The sequence below is a fragment of the Zonotrichia leucophrys genome, chromosome 2 (genome assembly GCF_028769735.1).
Source record: "Zonotrichia leucophrys gambelii isolate GWCS_2022_RI chromosome 2, RI_Zleu_2.0, whole genome shotgun sequence".
NCBI classification, from domain to species: Eukaryota; Metazoa; Chordata; class Aves; order Passeriformes; family Passerellidae; genus Zonotrichia; species Zonotrichia leucophrys.
The window spans coordinates 1,062,715-1,089,648 of NC_088171.1; the positions used below are offsets into that span (position 1 = coordinate 1,062,715).

The window sequence follows — 26,934 nt, forward strand, 5'->3', positions numbered from 1 at the left end:
TCAGATGGTGAGGAGCGGCACGCAGCCCACGCCCACGCCGCCCTCGTGGCACACCATGGGCGCCATGAACGTCCAGCGGTTGCTCTCGGGGTCGTACATCTCCACCGAGCTGAGGTTGGACTGTCCGTCGTAGCCGCCCACGGCGTAGAGGCGGCCGCAGTTGGCCACCAGCGAGACGCGGCTGCGGCGGCTGTTCATGGGCACCATCACGTACCACTGGTCGGCGCTGTAGAGCTCGGCGGCGCTCAGGAAGCCGGAGCCGTCGTAGCCGCCGCACACGAACATGCGGCTGCCCAGGGCGGCGGCGCCGTGCCGGCAGCGCTTGTTCAGCATGGGCGCCACCGAGTGCCAGCTGGACGTGTGCGGGTTGTAGTACTCCACCTGCCAGGGGGAATGGGCACCGTCAGGGATGCTGCTGCTGCTGCTGCTGCTGCTCTGCCTTGGGAATCGCCCCGGGGCATCCCTTGAGGTGCTGGGGCAGCTCCAAACATGGGGCAGTTTGGGGATTCTTGTGGTAAATCAGGGAAGGGAAGGGTCTGGAGCAGGGAGCGGAAAGGACTGAACAGCCTTCAGTTAAAGGTTTGGCTGTTATGGGACTGAACAGCCTTCAGTTAAAGGTTTGGATGTTATGGGACTGAACAGCCTTCAGTTTGGCTGTTATGGGACTGAACAGCCTCAGTTAAAAGTTCAGCTGTTATGGGACTGAACAGCCTCAGTTAAAGGTTTGGCTGTTATGGGACTGAACAGCCTCCAGTTAAAATTCAGCTGTTATGGGACTGAACAGCCTCAGTTAAAAGTTCAGCTGTTATGGGACTGAACAGCCTCAGTTAAAATTCAGCTGTTATGGGGCTGAACAGCCTTCAGTTAAAGTTTGGCTGTTATGGGGCTGAACAGCCTCAGTTAAAGGTTTGGCTGTTATGGGACTGAACAGCCTTCAGTTAAAGGTTCGCCTGTTATGGGACAGAACAGCCTTCAGTTAAAAGTTCAGCTGTTATGGGACTGAACAGCCTCAGTTAAAAGTTTGGCTGTTATGGGACTGAACAGCCTTCAGTTAAAGGTTTGGCTGTTATGGGACTGAACAGCCTTCAGTTAAAGGTTTGGATGTTATGGGACAGAACAGCCTTCACTTAAAGGTTCAGCTCTTATGGGACTGAACAGCCTTCAGTTAAAGTTTGGCTGTTATGGGACTGAACAGCCTCAGTTAAAAGTTCAGCTGTTATGGGACTGAACAGCCTCAGTTAAAATTCAGCTGTTATGGGGCTGAACAGCCTTCAGTTAAAAGTTTGGCTGTTATGGGACTGAACAGCCTTCAGTTAAAAGTTTGGCTGTTATGGAACTGAACAGCCTTCAGTTAAAATTCAGCTCTTATGGGGCTGAACAGCCTTCAGTTAAAGGTTCGGCTGTTATGGGACTGAACAGCCTCAGTTAAAAGTTCAGCTGTTATGGGACTGAACAGCCTCAGTTAAAAGTTTGGCTGTTATGGGACTGAACAGCCTTCAGTTAAAGGTTTGCCTGTTATGGGGCTGAACAGCTTTCAGTTAAAATTCAGCTGTTATGGGACTGAACAGCCTTCAGTTAAAGGTTCAGCTGTTATGGGGCTGAACAGCCTTCAGTTAAAAGTTCAGCTGTTATGGGACTGAACAGCCTCAGTTAAAAGTTTGGCTGTTATGGGACTGAACAGCCTTCAGTTAAAAGTTCACCCATTATGGAACTGAACAGCCTTCAGTTAAAATTCAGCTCTTATGGGGCTGAACAGCCTTCAGTTAAAAGTTCACCTATTATGGGGCTGAACAGCCTTCAGTTAAAGGTTTGGCTGTTATGGGACTGAACAGCCTTCAGTTAAAGGTTTGGCTGTTATGGGACTGAACAGCCTTCAGTTAAAGGTTTGGCTGTTATGGGATGGTGCCTGAAGGGTTTGGGTTGGAAGGGACCTTAAGGACCACCCAGTGCCACCCCTGCCATGGCAGGGACACCTCCCCCTGTCCCAGGGTGCTCCCAGCCCTGTCCAGCCTGGCCTGGGGCACTGCCAGGGATCCGCTCTGTGCCAGGGCCTGCCCACCCTCCCGACCAGGAACTACTTCCCAATATCCCACCTAAAGCTCCTCTCCTTCAGCTCAAAGCCATTCCCTGTGTCCTGTCCCTCCATGCCTTGTCCCCAGTCCCTTTCCAGCTCTCCTGGAGCCCCTTTAGGCTCTGGAAGAGGCTCTTTGGAGCCTTCTCTTCTCTCCCAGCCTGTCTCCATATCCAAGGGGCTCCAGCCCCCAGAACATCTCCACGTCCCTGAGTGGATAAACGAGTCCCTTCAGCTCCCCCTCAGGTTTTTCTGTTGTGGCTGGAAGTGACACAATTTGGTGGCACAAGCACTCGGGGCTGTTTGGCTGCCCAGGGACAGGACACAGAGGTGCTGAGTGCAGGGGCTGAGCCCTGGCCAGGCCCTTACACTGTTGAAGATCTGGAGCCCGTCGTGCCCCCCGGACACGTAGATGCGTCCCTCGAACACGGTGACGCCGGCAGCGCTGCGGTTGGAGCTCATGGGGGTCACTGTTGTCCACCTGGGGGGAGAGGGGACAGCTCAGCAGCACTCCCACTGACCATTCCATGCTTTTCCAGCGCTGGATTCTACCATCTCTCCTTTGCCCACTGCTCATTCAAACCATTCTCACAGCACAGATGCCCAGCGGTGCCAGGACATGGAATGCTGGAGGGGAACCTTCTGGAAAAGCTCTGGGACACCAATGTCGGATCTCAGGATCTCAGTCCTGAGGTGCCGAGCCACCGAGACCACCCTTGGGGGGCTCGGGACTCCTGGAATGTTGCCAGAAGTGTCTGGTGGCTGCACTTTGACCCTACACAGGATGAGGATAGGAGGACTTCACCGGGGTGAATGGTGAAGGGATTGGTTAATTAGAGGGTGAGACACAGGGTTTAGGATTTATGTACAGGGGGGTTTAGAGAAGTAAGATGGAGGAATTGGGGCGTGTCCTGTCCTCCTTCTTCTTCTTCTTCTCCTCCATCTTCTGTGGTGATGGTGGCACTTTGGGATTGGTTATTACTGAAAGTGCACCGAGTTATAAGAATAAATGGTATTGGGGAAAAATGATAAATATTGTACACGTAACAATGGGTATAAAGATACGTGGCTGCCCCGGAGGGCAGACAGTGTGCTCATGGCTGGCTGCTGAGCAGAGCTCTGTTCGGCTGAAAGAACATCTTTTAGATAAACAATTAATAAACATAAAAACCGAAAGAAGAACTGAAGCCTCTTCTCGTCCTTCGATACGCGGCTGCCCCAAGGCCACCCCGGGCCTTTCCAGGCCCCTCAAACAGCCGAGAACAGCCCGGACACACCAAGGGCTCTTACTTGTTTGTTTCTGGAGAGTAGGACTCCACCGAGTTGAGGGATGAGTTTCCATCGTAGCCACCACACACGTAGATCTGCCCGTCCAGCACCACCGTTCCCATGGCACTGCAAGGAACAGGAGCCTCTGAGGGGCCTGGAGGTGCTGCCAGCCTGGCCCCAACGCTGTGACCCCACACACTCTGCCTCTGGCATCCCACCAAAGTGCCTTTCACTGGATTCACCTCCAAACTGCTCAGTCCCACTTGAACTCTGAGCTCACAAAGGGGACATTTTGGGAATTTGAGGTGTTCATGGCAGGAGCGCCTCAAATCCTGGGTGTGGATAGAGAAAAAGACATTGGGGGGCTGGAGTGTGTCCAGAGAAGGGAATGGAGCTGAGGAAGGGTCTGGAGCACCAGGAGTGGCTGAGGGAGCTCCAGAGAAACCTGGTGAGGAGCATGTACACCCTCCTGACACCCTGGGCCAGGGCTGGACAACCCCTTCCAGGAGGAATTTTCCCTATATCCAACCTGGGCCAGGGCTGGACAACCCCTTCCAGGAGGAATTTTCCCTATATCCAACCTGGGCCAGGGCTGGACAACCCCTTCCAAGAGAGATTTTCCCTATATCCAACCTGGGCCAGGGCTGGACAACCCCTTCCAAGAGAAATTTTCCCTATATCCAACCAGGGCCAGGGCTGGACAACCCCTCCCAGGAGGAATTTTCCCTATATCCAACCTGGGCCAGGGCTGGACAACCCCTTCCAGGAGGAATTTTCCCTATATCCAACCTGGGCCAGGGCTGGACAACCCCTTCCAGGAGGAATTTTCCCTATATCCAACCTGGGCCAGGGCTGGACAACCCCTTCCAGGAGGAATTTTCCCTATATCCAACTGAACTTTCCTGGCACAGCTTGAGGCCTTGTCCTATCCCTGTTCCCTGGGAGCAGAGCCCGGCCCCCAAGGAAATCCAGCAGAATGTGCAGTCCCTGCACGGCCCCACTCCTCCTTTCCCATTTTTCCCCCCACAGACACACAGTTCTCTTTTCTAAATGCATATGCATACAGTTTCACAATAAGTTCATACATATTCATCTTGCATGACACTTAGCACTAATTCTTCTTTATCGGAGGAATTCCTAGGTCGGGGGCAGATTGACCTCGTGGTTTTTCTGTTTTTCTTTCTCTGTCTCCTTGCTGTCTCTGGAACGCGGCCTCTCCTTCAGCTTTAGCTCCACAGACCCTTCACCTCTCTCAGACACTTCACCTAGTTCAGGATGGATCTTTACTCTGTCTCACCCACCACCTGCCACCCCACCCTTCCTCCAACACCATTCCTCCTTGCCTTTCAAGAACCGCTCTCCCTCCAACCTCGTTTTCCCCCCTGCTTTTCCAGAACTCTCCTCCCTCTGAGCTGCCCGTACCTCCTCTTACTGTTCATGCTTTCCACTTTGGACCAGGAGTCGGTGTCAGGGTTGTAGACCTCGACGGTGCTGAGGCGGAGCTGGCCGTCGTAGCCGCCGATGGCGTAGAGGAGCCCGTTGAGCACGGCCACGCCGACGCGGCTGCGCGCCGTGCCCATGGGCTGGCACCGCTCCCAGCGGTTGGCAATGGGGTCAAACACCTCCACCACGTTCAGCGAGTCGCCTGCATAGAAATTTGCTACTCAAATTAAAAGAGGGGAGACCTGATGAAGCCCTAGGATGGTGGGGAGGGGGGTGCCTAAAGATGGGGTTGGCATGGGGAATTTGGTTGGTTTTTCTTTGGGAGAATATTTGGGGAAAGATTCAATAAGGTGAAGTGTTGGAGATTTTTTCAGGGATGGCTTGGAAGGCAGCTGTGGGGGACAGGTTCTCACAGCCTGTTTCTGTGAACAGCAGAGGTTCTCAGGTTATTTTTAATTACAAGTAAAAGTGACAAACATGAAGGCCTTGAGAGCCTTGCACATCAGAGTTCTCAGGCAGCTTTCTCAAAACAAGCGGATGTTCTATCTTTGGCTGTGTTAGGAAAGCAAGAATAATTTTGAGAACCCAAATCTTGGTATTGAAAACATAAGGAGGGGTTGGTGTGTTATCTCTGACCTATTGTGAGCTCAGATTTTGCAATATGCATGAACTTGATTAACACTGTTATAAAAAGTGCCTGATTGATTAATAAATCGGAGTTGATGCTGATCAAGAAAGCTGGGTCTCTCCCTCCATTCTTCAATAGTGAAGTGCAAAATGCTGCCCCTGGATCCCTGGAAGTGTCCAAGGCCAGGCTGGACAGGGCTGGGAGCAGCCTGGGACAGTAAAAGTTGTCCCTGCCCATGGCAGGGATGATTGTCATTATAGGACACGAAATAAAACAATCTGGACATGCAGCTCTCCAAGGCAAAAAAGAAGGTGTTTAATTTCTGACTCTAACATTTCTAGATTTCCAAAAGTGGCAGTGGATTGGAGGGTGACAGTGCCACCTCTCCAGTGACACTGGACAAACCAACAGTCCATCAAATTTCTCCTCCTCCATAAAAGAATGCAAACCAATAAGTTATTTACATAAGTGTGTGAGAAAGTTTGTTGCAAGAATGTAAACATCATAAGGCTTAGAAAAACTTAAAAAATCAGGGTGACAGGATGATCCTTAAGGTCCCTTCCAACCCAGACCATTCTGGGATTGGATTCTCTGTCCTATCCTGGGCTCTCACATCCTATTCCAGCCTTCCTGCTCCCCAGAGACATTTCCCAGCCACACATCCCTGCTCACCCCCAGAGATGCCACTCTGAACAATTCCCGTTGTTCCCACACTCCAGTAGATCGGGGAACATTTCCAAGCTCTGCACGAGGAGCCTGCACACGTTCCCTCTGTGGAAGTGGCACCTCCACTGTCCTCCAAGGGGCAGCAGAGACCTGAGAGTGCCATCTGTGGTGTCGCTGCTTCCGGGGGGGTGCAGGTTTTTCCTTGGTCACTTTCTGTTCCCTTTTTATGCCATGGTGAGGCTCATGTGAAAGTGTTGTGATCCCACAGCCCCAACAACATTGTGGAGATCCCTGCAAGTCCTGCTTGGGGTTCCAGACCCATCAAAGTCTTTAGGAATATGTCCTAAAGAAATCCTGGACAGGATTTCAGATGGAAGATGTTAAACTACGGGCACGACCACCCTGAGGGTGTCACCGGGAGGGTCAAAGCGCTGCATGGAGGAGGAGAAACTGCACCACGCTTCCACAGGAGGTAACTCCAGCATCCCACCAGCATCCCACCCAGCCCCTGGTGGTCTTTCCACTGCAAGGTACCTGCTGAGTTGAGCCCCCCCACGGCGTAGATGAGCCCCGCGATGGACGTGCAGCACCGCGGCCGCGTCTTGAACGCCGGCAGGTGCGGCCGCCGCTCGGGCATCAGGTGGTAATCCTTGGCCTCATCCACCAGATCCCTGAAACACCATGGAGGAGGGTTAGAGAGGAGATCTGACTGGCTGGAGACTGAGAATTGTTGGGGAGGATGAAACAGGAAAGCCTTATAAATATGATTGCCTGGCAAAGGATTTGGAGAATATGGAAGCTGTAAGTGAGAGTGAAATGAAAGCTTTGAGATCCCTCAGTTACTGAACAACTGGAAAACAACGGTGTGGCTGCTGAAGGTGATCCCCTTTTGATGGAACAACACCCTCTGCTTGCAGACAGGCCCAAGGGGCAGAGCAGACCCTACAGCTTGGCAGAAGGGCCCAAAGAGGAGTTTTTAGGGTTTAAAATGTAACACAGGATGGTAATGTAGTGATTCTTATAGGCTGTATGTAAATGCTATGTTGGAGATTTTTTCAGGGATGGCCTAGAAGGCAGCTGTGAGGGACAGGTTCTCACAGTCTGTTTCTGTGAACAGCAGAGGTTCTCAGGTTATTTTTAATTACAAGTAAAGGTGACAAACATGAAGGCCTTGAGAGCCTTGCACATCAGAGTTCTCAGGCAGCTTTCTCATAACAAGTGGATGTTCTATCTTTGGCTGTTTTGGGAAAGCAAGAATAATTTTGAGAACCCAAATCTTGGTATTGGAAACATAAGGAGGGGTTGGTGTGTTATCTCTGACCTATTGTGAGCTCAGATTTTGCAATATGCATGAAGTGAATTAACACTGTTATAAAAGGTGCCTGATTGATGAATAAAGTGGAGTCGATGGCTGACCAATGCAAGGTGGGTCGTCTCCCTCCAACTTCAATAATGCTATAGGATTTGTATCTTGTACAAGATTGGTTAGTGAGAATTAGAATATTCAGCACAGAAGAAGATTTATTGTATTGCAATGAGAACCTCACTTCCTTACCCTTTTTTACTCCCTTACTCTCTTACCCTCTTACTCTCCTATCTCTAATCCTCTGTCTCTCTCATTCTCTCTACCTCTCTCCTCTCTGGGACCTGCTCTGAGCTGTGTCTGGCAGCTCCCAGCAGGGCCCTGCACCCAGGCCCTTTGCAATGAACCCCAAATCCCAGCAGGGCCCTTTGCAATGAACCCCAAATCCCAGCAGGGCCCTGCACCCAGGCCCTTTGCAATGAACCCCAAATCCCAGCAGGGCCCTGCACCCAGGCCCTGTGCAATGAACCCCAAACCCCAGCAGGGCCCTGCACCCAGGCCCTTTGCAATGAACCCCAAACCCCAGCAGGGCCCTGTGCAATGAACCCCAAATCCCAGCAGGGCCCTTTGCAATGAACCTCAAGTTCCAGCAGGGCCCTTTGCAATAACCCCAAATTCCAAGTCCTGGCTGCAGAGATCTCTCGTCTCTGTCCATCCCGACCATCCAAGCCCCCTTTGCTCCCCCAGAGGCTGCAGGCTGTGGCTGTGCCCCCAGGTGAGCCCAGGCCCACCTGCACTTGTGGCAGCAGCGCACCAGCTCGTCCTGCTGCACGCGGTCGCTGAGGAACTGCGGGCGGCACAGCGGCAGCCGGATCCGCGCCAGCAGCTCGGGCAGGAAGGGCTCCCTCTGCTCCCTCTCGTACCTGATCCACGCCAGGGCAGCTTCAAACACCTGCCAGGACACAGCACAGGGGAAAGGGGCACTCAGGGGGTTGTGCAAGTGGATGGGTGTTGGATTTTCTGACTCGGAAATGGGGTGATTGAGAAGTGTTTCAAAAGCTTTTATTCCATTTTTAGTCTCGTGTGAAGAATGAGACAATACAAATGTTATAATTCATGCTGTTACAATCAAACCCCAACTATTTCCTAATTACAATACATTATAAGTGTGTCTTAGCTTATCAACTTTTACCACACTATACTAGAAATACTTTAAAGCTAAGCATATAAAACTACTCCCCATGTGTCCTACTGCAGTACATCTTTCATAGTTCTACTTCTCCAAAATATCCGGTCTTATTTACAAAACTATCCCTTAAAACTTGTTTCTAGTTCCATTTCTCTCTCAACAATATTTATCCATTAACATGGAGGGGACACTGAAGCCCCTCTCTGAAACCCCAGCTACAGAAGGGTCCTGGTGCCCTGGTCCCAGCTTAATTTGGGATCCACATTCCTGGGTTCACAGGGCTCTCCAATTAAATTATTGCAGCCTTTATGACTGACCAGAACAAATCATCAACTCTTTCTTGCATGGTGGCATCTGGAGCTTCTCCCAGCATAATTCCCAAACTTTTCAGTGCAAAAATGCTTCTCCAACAGCACCACAAGGATTAAAAACCCCAAACCAACTTTGTTGCACTCTGCAGGGTGCTACTGGAATTTCTGAAGGGTGGGGCTGGAAGTTGCCAGGGCAAAGGGAAATGTCCCCAGGATGGACTCTGTGGATCCTACCTGCTCTGGGAAGAACAGTGGGGAATTCTTGGTATGACACAGGAATGTGGCTGGAATGCAGGGCAGGTTCCCCTCCCTCCCTCAGCCTGATTAAAGAAGCACATTTGTACCCTACAAGGAGAAGCTGGAGCTCTGCTCTGCCTTTGTCACCTCCTCAGGAGGAGCAGGACAGATTTCCAGGCTCAAGGACAGGCTCTGCTTTTTCCCTGCTCACTGTCAGCCCACACTGATGGATTCTCAAGGCTGTGGGAACACCCTGAACTCCTCTCACTCCCACAAACTCCCTGACAGGAGAGTGCAGCCAGGTGGGATTCCAGGGAACAAGGGACAGGAGGAGAGGAAACAGCCTCATGTTGTCCCAGGAGAAGTTTAGGTGGGAATTTGGAAAAATTCCTTCACAGGAAGGGCTGCCCAGGGCATGGTGGAGACCCCATCCATGCAGGGATTTGAAAGCCATGTGGGTGTGGCACTTGGGGACATGGTCAGTGGTGGCCTTGGCAGTGCTGGGCCAAGTGTTGGACTCGATGCTCTCTGAGGTTTCTGTGATCCTAAAAAAAGCCCTGCCTTGTGTTTCTTCAGGACCAGGCACAGGAAACCACCACAGCTCTGTCCAGCACCTCTGAGTGTCCCCACTGTGCCAGGACATCTCAGCTTCACCCAGCCCAGGAACAGAACAATTCCCATTCCCATTCCACTCCCAAGCAGCAAGGAACCCCTGGAGGCCAAACCTTCCCCAGGTACCCACCTGCTCCTCAGACTTGACGTTGAGCTCATCCCTGGAAACGAGCTCCAGGACATCCTCGAAGGGCAGGGCCAGGAACTCCTCGGACATGGAGACCTCCACGAAGTGCTGGTGGATGAAGCTGTTGGCGGCGTCGTAGAGCACCGTGCACATCATGGTCTCTGCAAACTGCCGCACGCCCAGGCAGTTCTTGGGGTGAAGCCTGGGAAGGGGAGCAGGACAGAACAGGAATGTCAGGATAATGGAGGAGAAAGTGGCTGCTCTGGATCCCTGGGAGTGCCCAAGGTTGGGCACTGGGGCTTGGAGCAGGCTGGGATGGTGGGAGGTGTCCTGTCACAGAGAAAAATGAGGCCTTTGCCGGGGTCGAGCCATTTGTTGGTGAGGGGAGACTCAGACACTCAATATGAGTGATCAGCAAATTCCAGTTTATTGAAGAGAGCATCAGACACTTATACAGCGAGTAATAAGCTTATGAATATTCTGTAAGCAAAGCAATCTATTGGTTAAACTATACCATCAACTCTTCCTCATTCCTTAGGGGTTACATCTCTCTTTTCTCATGTCTCTTTCACTGTTTGTTATCCCACCACAGCTAGGCCCAAGGACACTGCTATCTGTGCAGATGCAGGACTTGGAATTAGCCATGGTTTTGTACTTTTCCATTTTCTAGCAGCTAAATTCCCAACAGTGTCCCTGCCATGGCAGGGGTGGAATGGGATGGGATTTCAGGTCCCTTCCAACCCAAACCATTCCAGGATTCTGGGAAACACAGGAGGACACAGTGCAGTGAAGATGTGTCCTGTCCTCTCCAGTGTCTGTCACATCTGGCACATTTTATGAAAAATCCTTTCCTTAGGATTTTTCCTCCTGAGAAGCTGAGAGGCCTCAGGAACAAAATGCAAACAATGATTATCTGCTGCTGTGGGATGCAACAGGTGCATCTGTGATTGGTCTCGTGTGGTTGTTTCTAATTAATGGCCAATCACAGTCAGCTGGCTCGGACTCTGTCAGAGACAGAAGCTTTTGTTATTCATTCTTTTTCTATTCTTAGCCAGCCTTCTGATGACACCCTTTCTTCTATTATTTTAGTATAGTTTTAATGTAATATATATCATAAAATAATAAATCAAGCCTGAAACATGGAGTCAGATCCTCATCTCTTCCCTCATCCTCAGACCCCTGTGAGCACCACCACAAGTGTCCTCTCACCCAGGAGCTGACCTGCACAGGGAGCTCCAGGTGAATCCAAGGCAGAGCCAGAGGATTGAAGCAGAAATGTCCCCTTGTCCCTGCCAAAGAGCATTGGATGGATCCACGTGGCTCTGGGAGCATCCACAGCTTCCCTGGGCACCCTGTGCCAGTTCCTCCCCACCCTCCCAGCCAGGAATTCCCAATTCCCAATCTCCCACCCATCCCTGCCCTCTGGCACTGGGAGCCATTCCCTGTGTCCTGTCCCTCCATCCTTGTCCCCAGTCCCTCTCCAGCTCTCCTGGAGCCCCTCCAGGCCCTGCCAGGGGCTCTGAGCTCTCCCTGGAGCTTCTCCTCTCCAGGGGAACATTCCCAGCTCTCCCAGCCTGGAGCAGCTCCGGGGCCTCCTCTGGGTCTGGGCAGCAGCTCCAGCTCCTTGTGCTGCTGGGTGGGGAACTGTCACATGAGGGTGACTCTGAGGGTTTGGTTACAACACAGCTGCCTAAAAATATCCCAATTCTCAATTCCACTTAAGAAGGAGAGCTCAGTGTCCCTGTCCCAGCTCTCCAGGGTGGGCAGAACCCACTAATTTCTGGTTATTAACCAAACTGGCAGCTGTGCACTCAAAGCCAGGACTTTCCTTAGGCCACCTGGCTGCTCGTGGTGGATTTGGGAGCATTTTGGTGGCCAATCCCTGTATTTGGTGGGAGTGTTTAACATCACACCACAGAATGCCCTGAGCAACTGCAGAGCAGCCAGGCTGGGAAAAGTGAACACATCAGACTCCCTGGCAGAATCCACGTGGAAAGTGCACAAAGAGTATCCCAGCTTTCCATTTCCACCCCATGCTGCTGGAACAGCCTCACAGCCAAGCCCCAGTGAGGAAATTGAAAAACCTGGGACCAATTTAGGGCTGTGGCACAGTTTCCTGTCCAGCTCCTGGGCTGAGGCACTGTGTTCCTCCCCTTTAGCACACACAGCAGCAGGAAGGGCAATTCCTGCCAGGATGGGCTCTCACAAAGGGAAATGTCTCCTCAGTTTTGATTCTGTGGCTGGCCAAGGCCTTTTACTGTGTGCCCATAAAGGAGTGATGGGTTATTCTGAAGGGAATGAGAATGGCAGGAGAAGGGGGAATGGCTTCCACTGCCAGAGGGCAGGGATGGATGGGAGATTGGGAATGAGGAATTCCTGGCTGGGATGGAATTCCCAGAGCAGCTGGGGCTGCCCCTGGATCTCTGAAGTGTCCAAGGCCAGGTTGGAGCACCTGGGACAGTGGGAGGGGTCCCTGCCATGGCAGGGGGAGATTGGGATGGGCTTTAAGACCCCTCCCAACCCATTTTCTGTTCCATAACTCTACAGATGCACACTCCTCATCCTGCTAGAAGGACACATCCTGCTCCTCCCAAGCTGGACACAGGTGACAGCACCTTGCTGCTGGAATCCCCCAGGATCCCCCCAGCCCCTCTCACCTCTCCCTGAGGAAGGTGCAGCAAGCATCCTTGATGTTCTGCAGCTGCAGGAAACTCGCCCCCATCAGCAGGGACTGCACATTCTGCTGGTCTATGGCCAGGTGACCGTTGTAGGCAAAGTTGATCAGAGCCTCCAGAGCACTGCAAACAGGGAGAAAGGACAGAAAATGCACTGAACTGCAGCCGGGACAGCACTCTGCCCACAGCAGGATGCTCTGTGGGACACTCACATGGGAACAGGCTGTGAGCCCTGCACACACAACAAGGCAGCTGTGGCCCCTGGGGTTCCTGTGGGAGTTTTACCTGGGATCCATGCCCTGCATGACGATCTCATCCTGCTTGCACTCCATCATGTCGTTGGTGAACATGGCGTGGAAGTAGGGGATGGAGGCGGCCAGCACGATGCGGTGAGCGCTGAACTTGTGCTCCCCCACCTGCAGCAGGGAGAGCAGGGTCAGCAGCAGCCACTGCCCCAGGGAGCCCTGCCCTGGGACACTTCACCTTGTTTGGTTTTCGGCTGTTTGAAGGGCCTGGAAAGGCCCGGGGTGGCCTTGGGACAGCCCGCGTATCAAAGGACGAGAAGAGGCTTCAGTTCTTCTTTCGGTCTTTATGTTTATTAATTGTTTATCTAAAAGATTTTCTTTTGGCCCGACAGAGCTCTGCTCAGCAGCCAGCCATGAGCACACTCTGTCTTGCCCTCTGGAAAGTCACTTATCTTTATACCCATTGTTACGTGTACAATATTTATCATTTTTCTTCAATCTTTTTTATTCTTATTGTCTGGTGCACTTTCAGTAATGACTAATCTCAAAGTGCCACCATCACCACAGAAGATGGAGGAGAAGAAGAAGAAGAAGAAGGACAGGACACGCCCCAATTCCTCCATCTTACTTCTCTAAACCCCCCTGTACAGAAATCCTAAACCCTGTGTCTCACTCTCTAATTAACCAATCCCTTCACCATTCACCCCGGTGAAACCCTCCTGTCCTCATACAGGTGTCGTCTCCTGTGTGGGATCAAAGTCCAGCCACCAGACACTTCTGGAACATTCCAGGACTCCCGAGCCCCCCAAGGGTGCTCTCGGTGGCACCTCAGTCCTGAGGTGCTGAGATCCCACACACCTCTGGGGAGCCTGGCAAGGAATCTGAGACAGCACCTCCGAGCTGTTTCTGATGATGGGATTTATTTTCTTATCTACACAGGCAGCAAGGGTGAGCTCGGCTCACACCTTCACTGCACGGCTCACAAGGTCACAAAACCCTTAATTAAAGACCTTTTAAGGATTTATTTTATCCTGCCAACAAGGATATTTATGTTTTTATCCTTAAATATTATATCCTAAATATTAATATTATATCCTTAAATCTTTTGTCTTATGCTACAGTGTAAGCTTTCTTAGCCAGTCATGTTATGGCACACACACCCACAGCACTGCATTCTAAACTCCTTGTTTACCTCAGTAACTGCTTTTATTTTTATATTTTGAACTCTAAAACTCTAAACTTCCCTTTAGTTAGCTCAACACGTCTCTGCTTTAAACTACAAATCCACATTCTGGTTTCTAGCACCTCAGTTTGGGAGCCTTTCCCAAGGTCTCAGATCAAATCCTGGGTTTCATTCTAAGCTTTGGCTTAAAGTTGGGAGAGTTCCCTGCATTCTGGAGTCCAACATGCAGCATGGAGCTCCCTGGAGAGGAAGGAATGTTGGCAGAGCAGCTTCACACAGAGAGCACAAACCCCAGCCTGGCCAGAGCTTCAGAAACACAAAAATGCAGCAAATTTCACAAGGCAAGGCCATGAAGGGAAGTGATTCCAGAACCTGGGAGCTGACTGTCCCCTCTCAGCTGTTCTAACGGCCTGGAAAGGCTCTGGGTGGCCTTGGGGCAGCCCGTGCTCCAAAGGATGAAAGGAATCTTCAGGTTTTTCAGTTCTTCAGAGTTGTTTATTAATTCTTATCTACAATATTTTCTCCTGGCCCGACAGAGATCCACACAGCAAGCCAGCCATGGACACACTGACTGCCCTTGGGGCGGCCACTTATTTTTATACCAAAAACTACATGTAAGATATTTACCTTTTCTCCCCAATACCTTTCACCCTTATTGACAAGTGCACATTCAGTAAGAACCAATCTCAAAGTGCCACCATCACCATCGAAGATGGATGACAAGAAGAAGAAGAAGAAGGACAGGACACGCCCTAATTCCTCCATCTTGTCTCCTAGAACCCCCCTGTACCGAGATTCCAAAAGCTGAGTTTCACTCTATAATTAATCTATCCCTTCACCACTTATCCCCGTGTGATCCTCCCATCCTCATACAGGTGCTGTGTCCTGTGCAGGATCAAAGTTTAGGCACCAAACACTTCTGGCAACGTTCCAGGGCTTCCCAGCCCCCCAAGGGTTGTCTCGGTGACTCTGCACATCAGGAATGTTGTGCTGAGATCCCACAGCTGACAGCTCCTCCCCACACCCCTGGGCTTTCCCTCCCTCCCTCCCTGCCAGGTGAGGCCTGGCTGTGTCCCAGGGGCTCCCCAGGACAGGGAAATCCCTCAGGACCCTGCTGGGTTTGGGAGTTCCCAGTGGGAATCCCTCAGGACTGGGTTTGGGAATTCCCAGTGGGAATCCCTCAGGACTGGGTTTGGGCATTCCCAGTGGGAATCCCTCAGGACTCTGCTGTGTTTGGGAATTCCCAGTGGGAATCCCTCAGGACTGCTGGGTTTGGGAATTCCCAGTGGGAATCCCTCAGGACTCTGCTGGGTTTGGGAATTCCCAGTGGGAATCCCTCAGGACCCTGCTGGGTTTGGGAGCTCCCAGTGGGAATCCCTCAGGACTGCTGGGTTTGGGAATTCCCAGTGGGAATCCCTCAGGACTGCTGGGTTTGGGAATTCCCAGTGGGAATCCCTCAGGGCCCTGCTGGGTTTGGGAGTTCCCAGTGGGAATCCCTCAGGACTCTGCTGGGTTTGGGAGTTCCCAGTGGGAATCCCTCAGGACTCTGCTGGGTTTGGGAGTTCCCAGTGGGAATCCCTCAGGACTGGGTTTGGGAATTCCCAGTGGGAATCCCTCAGGACCCTGCTGGGTTTGGGCATTCCCAGTGGGAAATCCCTCAGGACCCTGCTGGGTTTGGGCATTCCCAGTGGGAAATCCCTCAGGACCCTGCTGGGTTTGGGAATTCCCAGTGGGAATCCCTCAGGACTCTGCTGGGTCTGGGCATTCCCAGTGGGAAATCCCTCAGGACCCTGCTGGGTTTGGGAATTCCCAGTGGGAATCCCTCAGGACCCTGCTGGGTTTGGGCATTCCCAGTGGGAATCCCTCAGGACCCTGCTGGGTTTGGGAATTCCCAGTGGGAATCCCTCAGGACTGGGTTTGGGAATTCCCAGTGGGAATCCCTCAGGACTGCTGGGTTTGGGAATTCCCAGTGGGAATCCCTCAGGATCCTGCTGGGTTTGGGAATTCCCAGTGGGAATCCCTCAGGATCCTGCTGGGTTTGGGAGTTCCCAGTGGGAATCCCTCAGGACTGGGTTTGGGAATTCCCAGTGGGAATCCCTCAGGACCCTGCTGGGTTTGGGAGTTCCCAGTGGGAATCCCTCAGGACTGGGTTTGGGAATTCCCAGTGGGAATCCCTCAGGACTGGGTTTGGGAGTTCCCAGTGGGAATCCCTCAGGACTGCTGGGTTTGGGAATTCCCAGTGGGAATCCCTCAGGACTGGGTTTGGGAGTTCCCAGTGGGAATCCCTCAGGACTGGGTTTGGGAATTCCCAGTGGGAATCCCTCAGGACTGCTGGGTTTGGGAATTCCCAGTGGGAATCCCTCAGGACTGGGTTTGGGAGTTCCCAGTGGGAATCCCTCAGGACCCTGCTGGGTTTGGGAATTCCCAGTGGGAATCCCTCAGGACCCTGCTGGGTTTGGGAGTTCCCAGTGGGAATCCCTCAGGACCCTGCTGGGTTTGGGAATTCCCAGTGGGAATCCCTCAGGACTGGGTTTGGGCATTCCCAGTGGGAAGGGCTGGCACAGTGCAGGTGTTGTAGCCATGGAAGGGATGGGATTGTGATTAGATTAAGAATGATTTATTGTTTAGATAACATCAGTCTCAAAGGTGATGAGATTTGTAAGATAGTAAATAGCCAGCCATAGTCTAAGATGGTTCTAAAGTCCTGTGTTGTAAAACAGTGCATAACTTTCTAATCTAATGGACAGTTGTTATAGAGTATGTTTTGTTATTCTTTAACTTATTACCTTTATTTTTTTCTACTGAAATGTGGATACTTTTGTCTAATATTAGACTATAATATTTTTAGACAATAATACTTTTGTCTAATTTTGTCTAATACTTTTGTCTCTTATTATATGTATACACATATGTTTCTATTATAATATCTAAACTCTTCGTTTATTCTATATAATCACACTGCTACATGATTATATTATATATTATAAAACCCTTCATCATCTTATCTACTACAGTTTCTTACTTATTACTATTAAGGTATATTCTTACTTATAACTATAGAAACAACTTAAGGTGTAGATAATATATAACTGATAGAAACACAACTTATAGAAAGTTCTAGATATATACAACTTACAGAAAGTTATAGAAATATATAACTTATAGAAACATAACTTATAGAAAGTTATATCTATAACTTTCTATAAGTTATGTTTCTATAAGTTATATATCTATATAACTTATAGAAACATAATTTATAGAAAGTTATAGATATATGTCTTATAGAAACACAGATTATAGAAAGTTATAGAAATATATAACTTATAGAAACATAACTTATAGAAAGTTATAGATATATATAATTTATAGAAACAACTTATAGAAAGTTATAGAAATATATAACTTATAGAAACACAACTTATAGAAAGTTATAGATATATAACTTATAGAAAAAGCTTATAGAAAGTTATAGATATATAACGTATAGAAACATAACTTATAGGAAATTATAGATATTTAACTTATAGAAACATAACTTATAGAAAGTTATAGAATATTTAATTTATAGAAACAACTTATAGAAAGTTATATATATATAACTCATAGAAACATAGCTTATAGAAAATTATAGATATATATAACTATAGAAACACAACTTATAGAAAGTTATAGATACATATCTTATAGAAAGAACTTATAGAAAGTTATAGAAATATATAACTCATAGAAACATAAGTTGATGATTTCTCTGTTTGATGTCTGTGTACCTTGTTTTCACATCAATCTAGGCTTCTCTAAGGCTGTAAATCAAACTCTTTTGTGTTTGTGAGGATTTTTATCTTCCTGATTCTCACAACACGCCAGCAGCCACAGCCTGGGTGACCAAGGGGACAATTTTGCTGCTTGGCCTGTCCCCATTCCAGCCTGGGGGCTCAGGACCCCTCCCTGCCCATTCCCTGCGCAGCTCTCCTGGCCCAGCCCAGTGGTTTATCAATAATAAACCCCACTATTGATACCCCTCCACGCTGCTGGGAAATGCTGGGAAATGCCTTCCCGTGTGTCCCCAGCACCCCAACCCACAGGAACACCCCAGCTCTCCTTCTGCTGCTTCTGGAAGGTGAGAGAACAAGGGCTGCTCTTATCTCTGAAGTGCTGTAAGGAATTCTCTCCAACTGGAACAGCTCATTTGGTTTGTCTGCATGAGTGCTCCCATTCAGGCTGAGTGTGCAAGAAAAGCAACATTTTACTCGACTTTCATTTCCCCCCTAAGCCCAAGCTGCCAAAAATCACAACGGGCCAAATCTCATTGCAGCTTTTGAATAAATGAGACGTGGTGCTAAAATTGAACAGGCACCTCTTAAAGTGAAACACCTGCTCCAAGTGCATACAGTGACCTTCTATTTATAGGCAAAATTATCTTTATAACTAAAGATAACAGGAATTTCAACACCAAGGTTGTGTTTACTCAAACCCCAAGCCTGTGGTGTGACCCAAGGAGGAGAAAAAGGCCCTTATTTCAGAAAATAGCTGGAATTTACAGAGCCCAGGTGGCAGCTCGGGGCCCCTCATGACAAGAGTGACACTGAGGAGCTGGAAGGTGTCCAGGGGAGGGAATGGAGCTGGGAAGGGGCTGGAAAACTCCTGAGGGAGCTGGGAAGGGGCTCAGCCCGGAGAAAAGGGGGTTCAGGGGGGCTCTTGTGGCTCTGCACAGCTCCTGCCAGGAGGGCACAGCCGGGGGGATTTGGGATCTTATCCCAGGGAACAGGGACAGGAGCAGAGGGAACGGCCTCAGGCTGGGCCAGGGTGGAAATTGGGGAAATTTCCTCATGGAAAAGGAGGTGAGGCCTTGGAAGGGACAGCCCAGGGCAGTGGTGGCTCCTCATCCCTGGTGGGATGTGACATCCATGTGGATGTGGCACCTGGGGACACGGCCAGGGTGGCCTTGGCAGCGCTGGGTCATGGCTGGATGCAGTGATCCAGGAGGGCTTTTCCAACCCACAACATTCCATGATTCCAACCCAAACCATTCCATGATTCCAACCCAAACCATTCCATGATTCCAACCCAACCCATTCCATGATTCCAACCCAAACCATTCCATGATTCCAACCTAACCCATTCCATGATTCCAACCCAAACCATTCCATGATTCCAACATAACCCATTCCATGATTCCAACCCAATCCATTCCATGATTCCAACCCAACCCATTCCATGATTCCAACCCAAACCATTCCATGATTCCAACCTAAACCTTTCCATGATTCCAACCTAACCCATTCCATGATTCCAACCCAACCCATTCCATGATTCCAACCTAACCCATTCCATGATTCCAACCCAACCCATTCCATGATTCCAACCCAAACCATTCCATGATTCCAACCTAACCCATTCCATGATTCCAACCCAAACCATTCCATGATTCCAACCCAACCCATTCCATGATTCCAACCCAAACCATTCCATGATTCCAACCTAACCCATTCCATGATTCCAACCTAACCCATTCCATGATTCCAACCCAAACCATTCCATGATTCCAACCCAAACCATTCCATGATTCCAACCCAAACCTTTCCATGATTCCAACCCAAACCATTCCATGATTCCAACCCAACCCATTCCATGATTCCAACCTAACCCAGTCCATGATTCCAACCCAAACCATTCCATGATTCCAACCCAACCCATTCCATGATTCCAACCCAAACCATTCCATGATTCCAACCTAAACCTTTCCATGATTCCAACCTAACCCATTCCATGATTCCAACCCATTCCATGATTCCAACCCAAACCATTCCATGATTCCATGGCCCAGTCCCTGGCCAAGGGTGGATGGTTCCAGCAGGGACCTCTCCAGGGCTGCCCCAAACAGCCTCATGGTCTCCTACAGAGCTGGGCCTTGCAGAGCATCCTGCAGGATTCCTGTGGGACAAGGACAGCTGGGATCAATCGTCACTGGGGTGAAATCCCTTCCTTGGGTTTGGGATTGCCCAGTGATCCCAGACTGGGAATGGTCCCTGTGAGCAGGAGATCCAGAGCCTGGGAATACTCCCTGGTGCTGGACAAGACAAAAGCTGGGGTTCCTTCTCTTTGGAGCTTGCTCCTGGAATGGTGGAGAGCCCCTGGGGAGATGGAGAAATTGGGATCTGCTCTAAAGCATCGTTGTGTTCATTCCATCAGAGTCCCCAAGGAACAGCTGCATTTCCTGCTGCAGGCAAAGGACAAGATTTTCCTGTGGAATATGGAAAAACCTTCCAAGGATGAGTCCATTCAGCTCATCCTCATATCTTCTTTCCCAAAAAGGGCTCCCTACCTCCCTTGCCATGAGTAAATTAATGCACTTTCCTGATGGAGGCACCTATGGAGAAAGTGGGAAAGAGCTCATCCTCTTCCTGATGCCTTGAGAGGCTGCCCTAGAACAGAGGCTGGACAGAGCCAAAGAATAAAGCAGGGATTTATCCAAAGGATCTCCTCCATGGATGCACCTTGGGCAGCACCAGAGCCCAGCCAGGGCTGCACCCAAGATGAACCAAAATGGCCCCAAAATGCACGAGCGCTCCCGGGCTCTGTCCCTGGGATCAGTTCTGCTCCATTTGCACCTTGCAGTTCATTGTCCCATTCCAGCTTTAGCCCAGGCAGTCCCACCCTGCTTGTTTTTCTCTCTGCAGCCCACGGGGTTTGTGCTCCTGGGCTGAGATTTGGATCATTTGTCCTTGGTGCCCAGCTGGAGCAGGAATTGTTTTGTCTCCCTGCTCTGTGCACAGAGCTCACCATGCCCTGATGTGGAGCTCAGACCCACACACTAAAGCAGCACAGAATCTGAAAATATAAAAGCTCAAACCTGAGGCATCAACAGCATTGCAGGATGTTCTGTTTTACAATTTATAATTTTAGGTCCTTTGCTTTTAAGGTCAAAGATTCAGTTTTCCAGAAGAAGGAGCTCTGCAAGCATCCCTCCTGAGCCCAGCAATCCTGGAATTCCCTTCTGAGTGGGTGACAAAGGAATCTGGCCCTGGACACCCCCACATGCTAACAAATTCCAGGGCACAAGGAGCCTTTCTCCAAGGAAAAGGGTGTAGGTGGGAGAAAGGCATTTCTGTGCTCCTGACGTCAGCACCCTGCAGAGCTGAGAACTCGCTGAGTTTTGTGCTGCAGAGGTCTCACAAAACCCCAAATCCATCCCCAGCATCTTTTGTGCTGCAGAGGTCTCACAAAACCCCAAATCCATCTTTTGTGTTGGCACTGAGGGCAGAGCTGGTGTCCAATCCATGCCAGCCCCATTCTGCCAGGGATAGGTGATGGGATGCAGCTGGATCAGGACAATCCCAAACACAAATCCAGGCTGGGGGAACAAATGGGACAATGAGCAGGGAAGGATTTGGGGCTGTTGGTGGGTGAGGAGCTCCACATTCCCTGACCAAGGCCTGGGCTGATCCCCCAGTGTGGGCAGCAGGAAAGAGGGAATTCTGAATGGCTCCCGCTGCCAGAGGGCAGGGCTGGATGGGATACTGGGAATTAGGAATTCCTGGCTGGGATGGAATTCCCAGAGCAGCTGGGGCTGCCCCTGGATCCCTGGAATGCCCCAGTCCAGCTTGGAGCAGCCTGGGATGGTGGGAAGTGTCCCTGCCATGGCAGGGTGGCAATGGGATGATCCTGAAGGTCCCTCCAGCCCAGAGCATTCCAGGATTCCATGAGAATCATGAGCAGTTCCTTTGAAGCACAGGACACATCCCCTCTGGATGTACAACAAAGAATTCCCAGAGAATTCCCTGCCAGCTCAGAGAAACCCAACTGCTTTTTGGAATTGCAGTCCCTGCACTTCCCACAGGGACAGGAGCACCCTGAGGGGATCAGCTCCAGCCCTGCCCTCCTCAAGGGACAGCAAAATGGAATTTTGTGTTATCCTGGAACTAAAAATCCTCCTATTTCTGTAAGGGGATAGCAGACAGCAGCCAAGAGCTCAGGGGAATCACATCCAGGCAGAATCCCAAAGAATTCCTGTTCTGGGTGCCAAGGTTGGGATCACCTCACCTGCAGCTCTCCTGTGCACAGTGCACCACCTGCCCCTCCAATCCCTCCCATAAATCAGATATTCCCTCTCTTCCCAGGCCTGCTCTCCTGGAGGATCTCCCAAACACGCAGCACCATCTGCAGCACAGCCAGCCTCTGTTTCCAAGGATCCTGCTGGGATCAGGCAGGCAGCCTGAGCTTGTCTGCAATTCCACTTTTCCAGAGGCTCCTCCACCTCTGCATCAGCTCCCAGGGGTGCAGCTGCTCCAGTTTGGGGGTTTGGAGTTAACAGCCTGCTCTGGAGAAACTGGGATCAGGGTGGGAGAGAAGGGCTATGTCCTGTTGGTGCCATTGGGATTGGACACAAAGCAAATATTGTATTCCCTCTCCACAGCTGGGAATTATTTCAGTTTGCCAGACCTGGAGACTTTTCTAATTAGGCTTGGAGTTAGTCATGGAAAAATGGCACTGGAGTGGCTCAGATCCACAGGAGGAGCTCACATCAGCTCTGTCCAAGGATTTGGGGAGGCACAACCCTTCCTTCCCTCCTGCCACAGCTTGGCCAGGATTGCTGGAGGTGCCAGCCTGGCACTTGGAGATCATTCCCCCAGCTGGGAAGGGATTTATTCCCCCTTGATTTGTAAGGAAGGAATGGGATGGATCTGGGAAGGGATTTATTCCCCCTTGATTTGTAAGGAAGGAATGGGATGGATCTGGGAAGGGATTTATTCCCCCTTGATTAGTAAGGAAGGAATGGGATGGATCTGGGAAGGGATTTATTCCCCCTTGATTTGTAAGGAAGCAATGGGATGGATCTGGGAAGGGATTTATTCCCCCTTGATTTGTAAGGAAGGAATGGGATGGATCTGGGAAGGGATTTATTCCCCCTTGATTTGTAAGGAAGGAATGGGATGGATCTGGGAAGGGATTTATTCCCCTTGATTTGTAAGGAAGCAATGGGATGGATCTGGGAAGGGATTTATTCCCCCTTGATTTGTAAGGAAGGAATGGGATGGATCTGGGAAGGGATTTATTCCCCCTTGATTTGTAAGGAAGGAATGGGATGGATCTGGGAAGGGATTTATTCCCCCTTGATTTGTAAGGAAGGAATGGGATGGATCTGGAAGGGATTTATTCCCCCTTGATTTGTAAGGAAGCAATGGGATGGATCTGGGAAGGATTTATTCCCCCTTGATTTGTAAGGAAGCAATTGGATGGATCTGGGAAGGGATTTATTCCCCCTTGATTAGTAAGGAAGGAATGGGATGGATCTGGGAAGGGATTTATTCCCCCTTGATTTGTAAGGAAGCAATGGGATGGATCTGGGAAGGGATTTATTCCCCCTTGATTTGTAAGGAAGGAATGGGATGGATCTGGGAAGGGATTTATTCCCCCTTGATTTGTAAGGAAGGAATGGGATGGATCTGGGAAGGGATTTATTCCCCCTTGATTTGTAAGGAAGGAATGGGATGGATCTGGGAAGGGATTTATTCCCCCTTGATTTGTAAGGAAGGAATGGGATGGATCTGGGAAGGGATTTATTCCCCCTTGATTTGTAAGGAAGGAATGGGATGGATCTGGGAAGGGATTTATTCCCCCTTGATTAGTAAGGAAGGAATGGGATGGATCTGGGAAGGGATTTATTCCCCCTTGATTTGTAAGGAAGCAATGGGATGGATCTGGGAAGGGTTTTATTCCCCCTTGATTAGTAAGGAAGGAATGGGATGGATCTGGGAAGGGATTTATTCCCCCTTGATTTGTAAGGAAGCAATGGGATGGATCTGGGAAGGGATTTATTCCCCCTTGATTTGTAAGGAAGGAATGGGATGGATCTGCTTGCCCTGGTCCCTCCATTTGTCCCTGGAGAGCGCCAGGACCTGGCCCGGAGCACAGACACAAAACAAATCCCACAGAACACAACTGCCCAGGCTGCTTTCATCCTGCAGGGATGAAACAATTCCAGAGACAATGCTCAGGAACAACACCAGCACTGAGGAGCTCCTTTTGTGCTGCTAAAGATCACATCAGGGAATGAACATGGAATTCTCCTGGGGTTTTGCAGTGTTTAGTTGGGAGCTGTGAAGGGAAGAAGACTGGAAACCCACTAAAAATAAAGAGGAGAAGTTCTGAGAGAGGAATTCTGCCCCTTGGCTTGTCCACAGCTGGAGTTCAAAGCCTCAGACTCAAATTAGAAGTAAAAAAGGCTCAGAGCTGCATTTCTGCTCTGCCCATGATTGATTATTCCAGGCCTGGTGTTTCCCTGTGGAACCTCCATCACCTTTCCCATCACAGCAGGACTGGATGAGGAGGAAAGCACAGCTGGGATGGGGATCAGCTGGGGAGAAGGGCTGCCTTGGTTATTTCATGGCCACACCAATGCCCAGCCCAGTGAATCTCACAGAAAGCAGAAATGTGGCTTTGCTAAGCAAAATTCTGATTTTTTTTCCCAAAGGAAAAGGAATAACCACAGCCTGAGGTGTGTCTCCTCCCTGCAGTCCATCCATGTGTGCTCCTACAAATGAATATTTAATTCAACATTTCGGAGAGGCTCCAAAGGGAGCTCTGAGGGAACATCAGACCTGCAGCTGTTAAAGAGACAGGGAGAGAAAAGAAATCCTCCCAAAGAATTCCCAAATCCATGAGCTGCAGCACTGGGAACATCAAGATCCAAATTCTGGGACAAAGGGGGGTTTGGAAGCTTTTTGGTTTAGAGATGGGACAGACAAAAAGCAGCAGGAGGTGAAAAAAGGGGAAGGAAAAAAGGGGAATGAATTCACTGCAGTGGTGTGGGAGCATCAGGATCCACCTGGAGGTTCCTCTGGGATGGACTTGGAATGGTTCTCCAAGCTTTCATCTGAGACTCCTGCAATGGGCTGGGAGGGACCTTTGGGACCACCCAGTGCCACCCCTGCCATGGCAGGGACACCTCCCACTGTCCCAGTGTCCAGCCTGGCCTGGGGCACTGCCAGGGATCCAGGGGCAGCCACAGCTGCTCTGGGAATTCCATCCCAGCCAGGAATTCCCAATTCCCAATCTCCCATCCATCCCTGCCCTCTGGCACTGGGAGCCATTCCCTGTGTCCTGTCCCTCCATCCCTGTCCCCAGTCCCTCTCCAGCTCTCCTGGAGCCCCTCAGGCCCTGGAAGGTCACACTGAGCTCTCCCTGGAGCTTCTCCTCTCCAGGGGAGCATTCCCAGCTCCATGATTCCTTCCTTCACATTCCTTCCTTATTCTGGGTGAGAATCACCCAAATCCTGTCCCTGCTGGAAACCCAGGCTGGATTTCCATTGGGAAAACATTCCTGAGCCAGGGCAGGGCAGGGTCAGTTTGTGCTGGCTGAGTTTGGGGCCCTGAGTGATCCAAAGGCACCTCCAGCTTCCAGCTGGGACAAACTTGGAGCCCCAGCAGCTGGAGCAGCCAGGCTGGGCTGCAATGGGCAGGGAAGGTTTGGCTGCTCTGATCCCAGGGGCAGCTCAAGGTGGGAAATTCTCACAGCATGACTCAAGAGAGATGAATGAAATGCTTGGAATTCCAAGCTGAGGGTGTAGGAGGGAAAGCTGGAATGCTTGAAGCAACAGGGACAGAGGGCTGACAAGGAGGTGCTGTGGGATCTGTCTTGGGGATTTGGGGAAGGAATTGTTCCCTGGGAGAGTGGGAATGCCCTGGAATGGATTCCCAGAGCAGCTGGGGCTGCCCCTGGATCCATGGAATGTCCCAGGCCAGGCTGGACAGGGCTGGGAGCATCCTGGGACAGTGGGAGGTGTCCCTGCCCATCCAAGGATGATCCTGAAGGTTCCTTCCATCCCAAACTGGTCTGTGATGGTTTTGATCTTCCCTAATATGTTTTAAACCTCTGTAGGGATAAAGAGGATTTAAAAAGCTCTTTGCTATGGAAAATCCACAGAAATGGAAAATTATTCACAGGAATTTTAGAAACAATGCTGAGGAATTTATCCAAGATAAGACTGGGATGCTAAACCTCCTCCTGTTGTCTCCCAGAAACGTGGGACTGCCAGGATCTGGTCATCTCCTGCCACACCAACACCCAGTTCAATCCCAAAGCCACTACAGTGCCCCCCAAACCAGCTTTGGCACAGCATCCCCCAGGTTCCAGCATCACCCTGCAGAAGGAAGGAGCTCTCCAAGGAGGATCCCAGCCCAGCCCCTCCTCCCGAGCCCATGGAATGCTCCCCGCCCAGAGCCCGGCAGGTTCCAGGAGCCTGAGTAGGCTGGCAGCACCTTGGCGGTTAATTAAAGCGCAGAGTTAATTGAGCAGTGAGTCAGAGCTGCTCCCAGCCCACCAGCTCCTGCGAGGCTGCAATCCTGAGGGATTCCAGCAGCTCCTGCCTGCGCAGGACACCCTGACAGCCCCCCCCAGCAGAGCCAGGGACACCGTCCTGAGTGTTCAACATGCCCGGGGTTGGTTTGGATTAATTCGGATTAATTCCTTTGAATGCCAAGAAGGGATGTTCCCATAAGGGAATGCTTTCCTAGGGAAAGATACCCAGAGTTTGCTCCCTAAACCTGGATCCACAGAGACCCCGCAGGGCTGGGGAGGTCCAGCACCCCTGACACCCCACAATGAGGGGGTTTGGGGGGTCTCAGCTCCTGCTCCTGTCCCCTCCATCCCCCACCAGAGGGTCTGGGGGAGCTCCAGCTGCCTCCTTCCCTCTGGAAAAGAGAATGGGGGTCCCTCAGCCCCCTCTGTTAAGGGCTGGGGTCCTCCCTCAGGGGTCTGGGGGTTCCTCAAGTCTCCCCTCAAGAAGCTGAGTCCCAGGAATGGGGATGGGGGGTCCCCCTTGTGAGGCTGGGGTATCTCAGCCCCCCTCAAAGGCTGTGGGGCTCCCTCAGCCCTCTCTGTTAAGGGTTGAGGTCCCCCCTTAGGGGTCTGGGGGTTCCTCAAGTCCCCCCTCCAGAAGCTGAGTCCCCAGGAATTGGGATAGGGGGGTCCCTCAGC

At 50.7% G+C, this 26,934-nt stretch overlaps 1 protein-coding gene across 1 annotated transcript in view; it reads right to left on the minus strand.

Annotated features, from left to right (window-relative positions):
* Positions 1-26,934, minus strand: part of KLHL18 (kelch like family member 18) — a 27,337-nt gene continuing 403 nt past the window's right edge. Inside the window, exons 2-10 of the mRNA XM_064705416.1 lie at positions 12,817-12,947; positions 12,514-12,654; positions 9,860-10,058; positions 8,172-8,332; positions 6,612-6,748; positions 4,763-4,985; positions 3,362-3,466; positions 2,441-2,552; positions 1-381 (exon numbers count right to left, since the gene is read on the minus strand). Of these exons, the coding sequence (XP_064561486.1) occupies positions 1-381; positions 2,441-2,552; positions 3,362-3,466; positions 4,763-4,985; positions 6,612-6,748; positions 8,172-8,332; positions 9,860-10,058; positions 12,514-12,654; positions 12,817-12,947 (1,590 nt within the window). The remainder of the gene's footprint in view (positions 382-2,440; positions 2,553-3,361; positions 3,467-4,762; positions 4,986-6,611; positions 6,749-8,171; positions 8,333-9,859; positions 10,059-12,513; positions 12,655-12,816; positions 12,948-26,934) is intronic.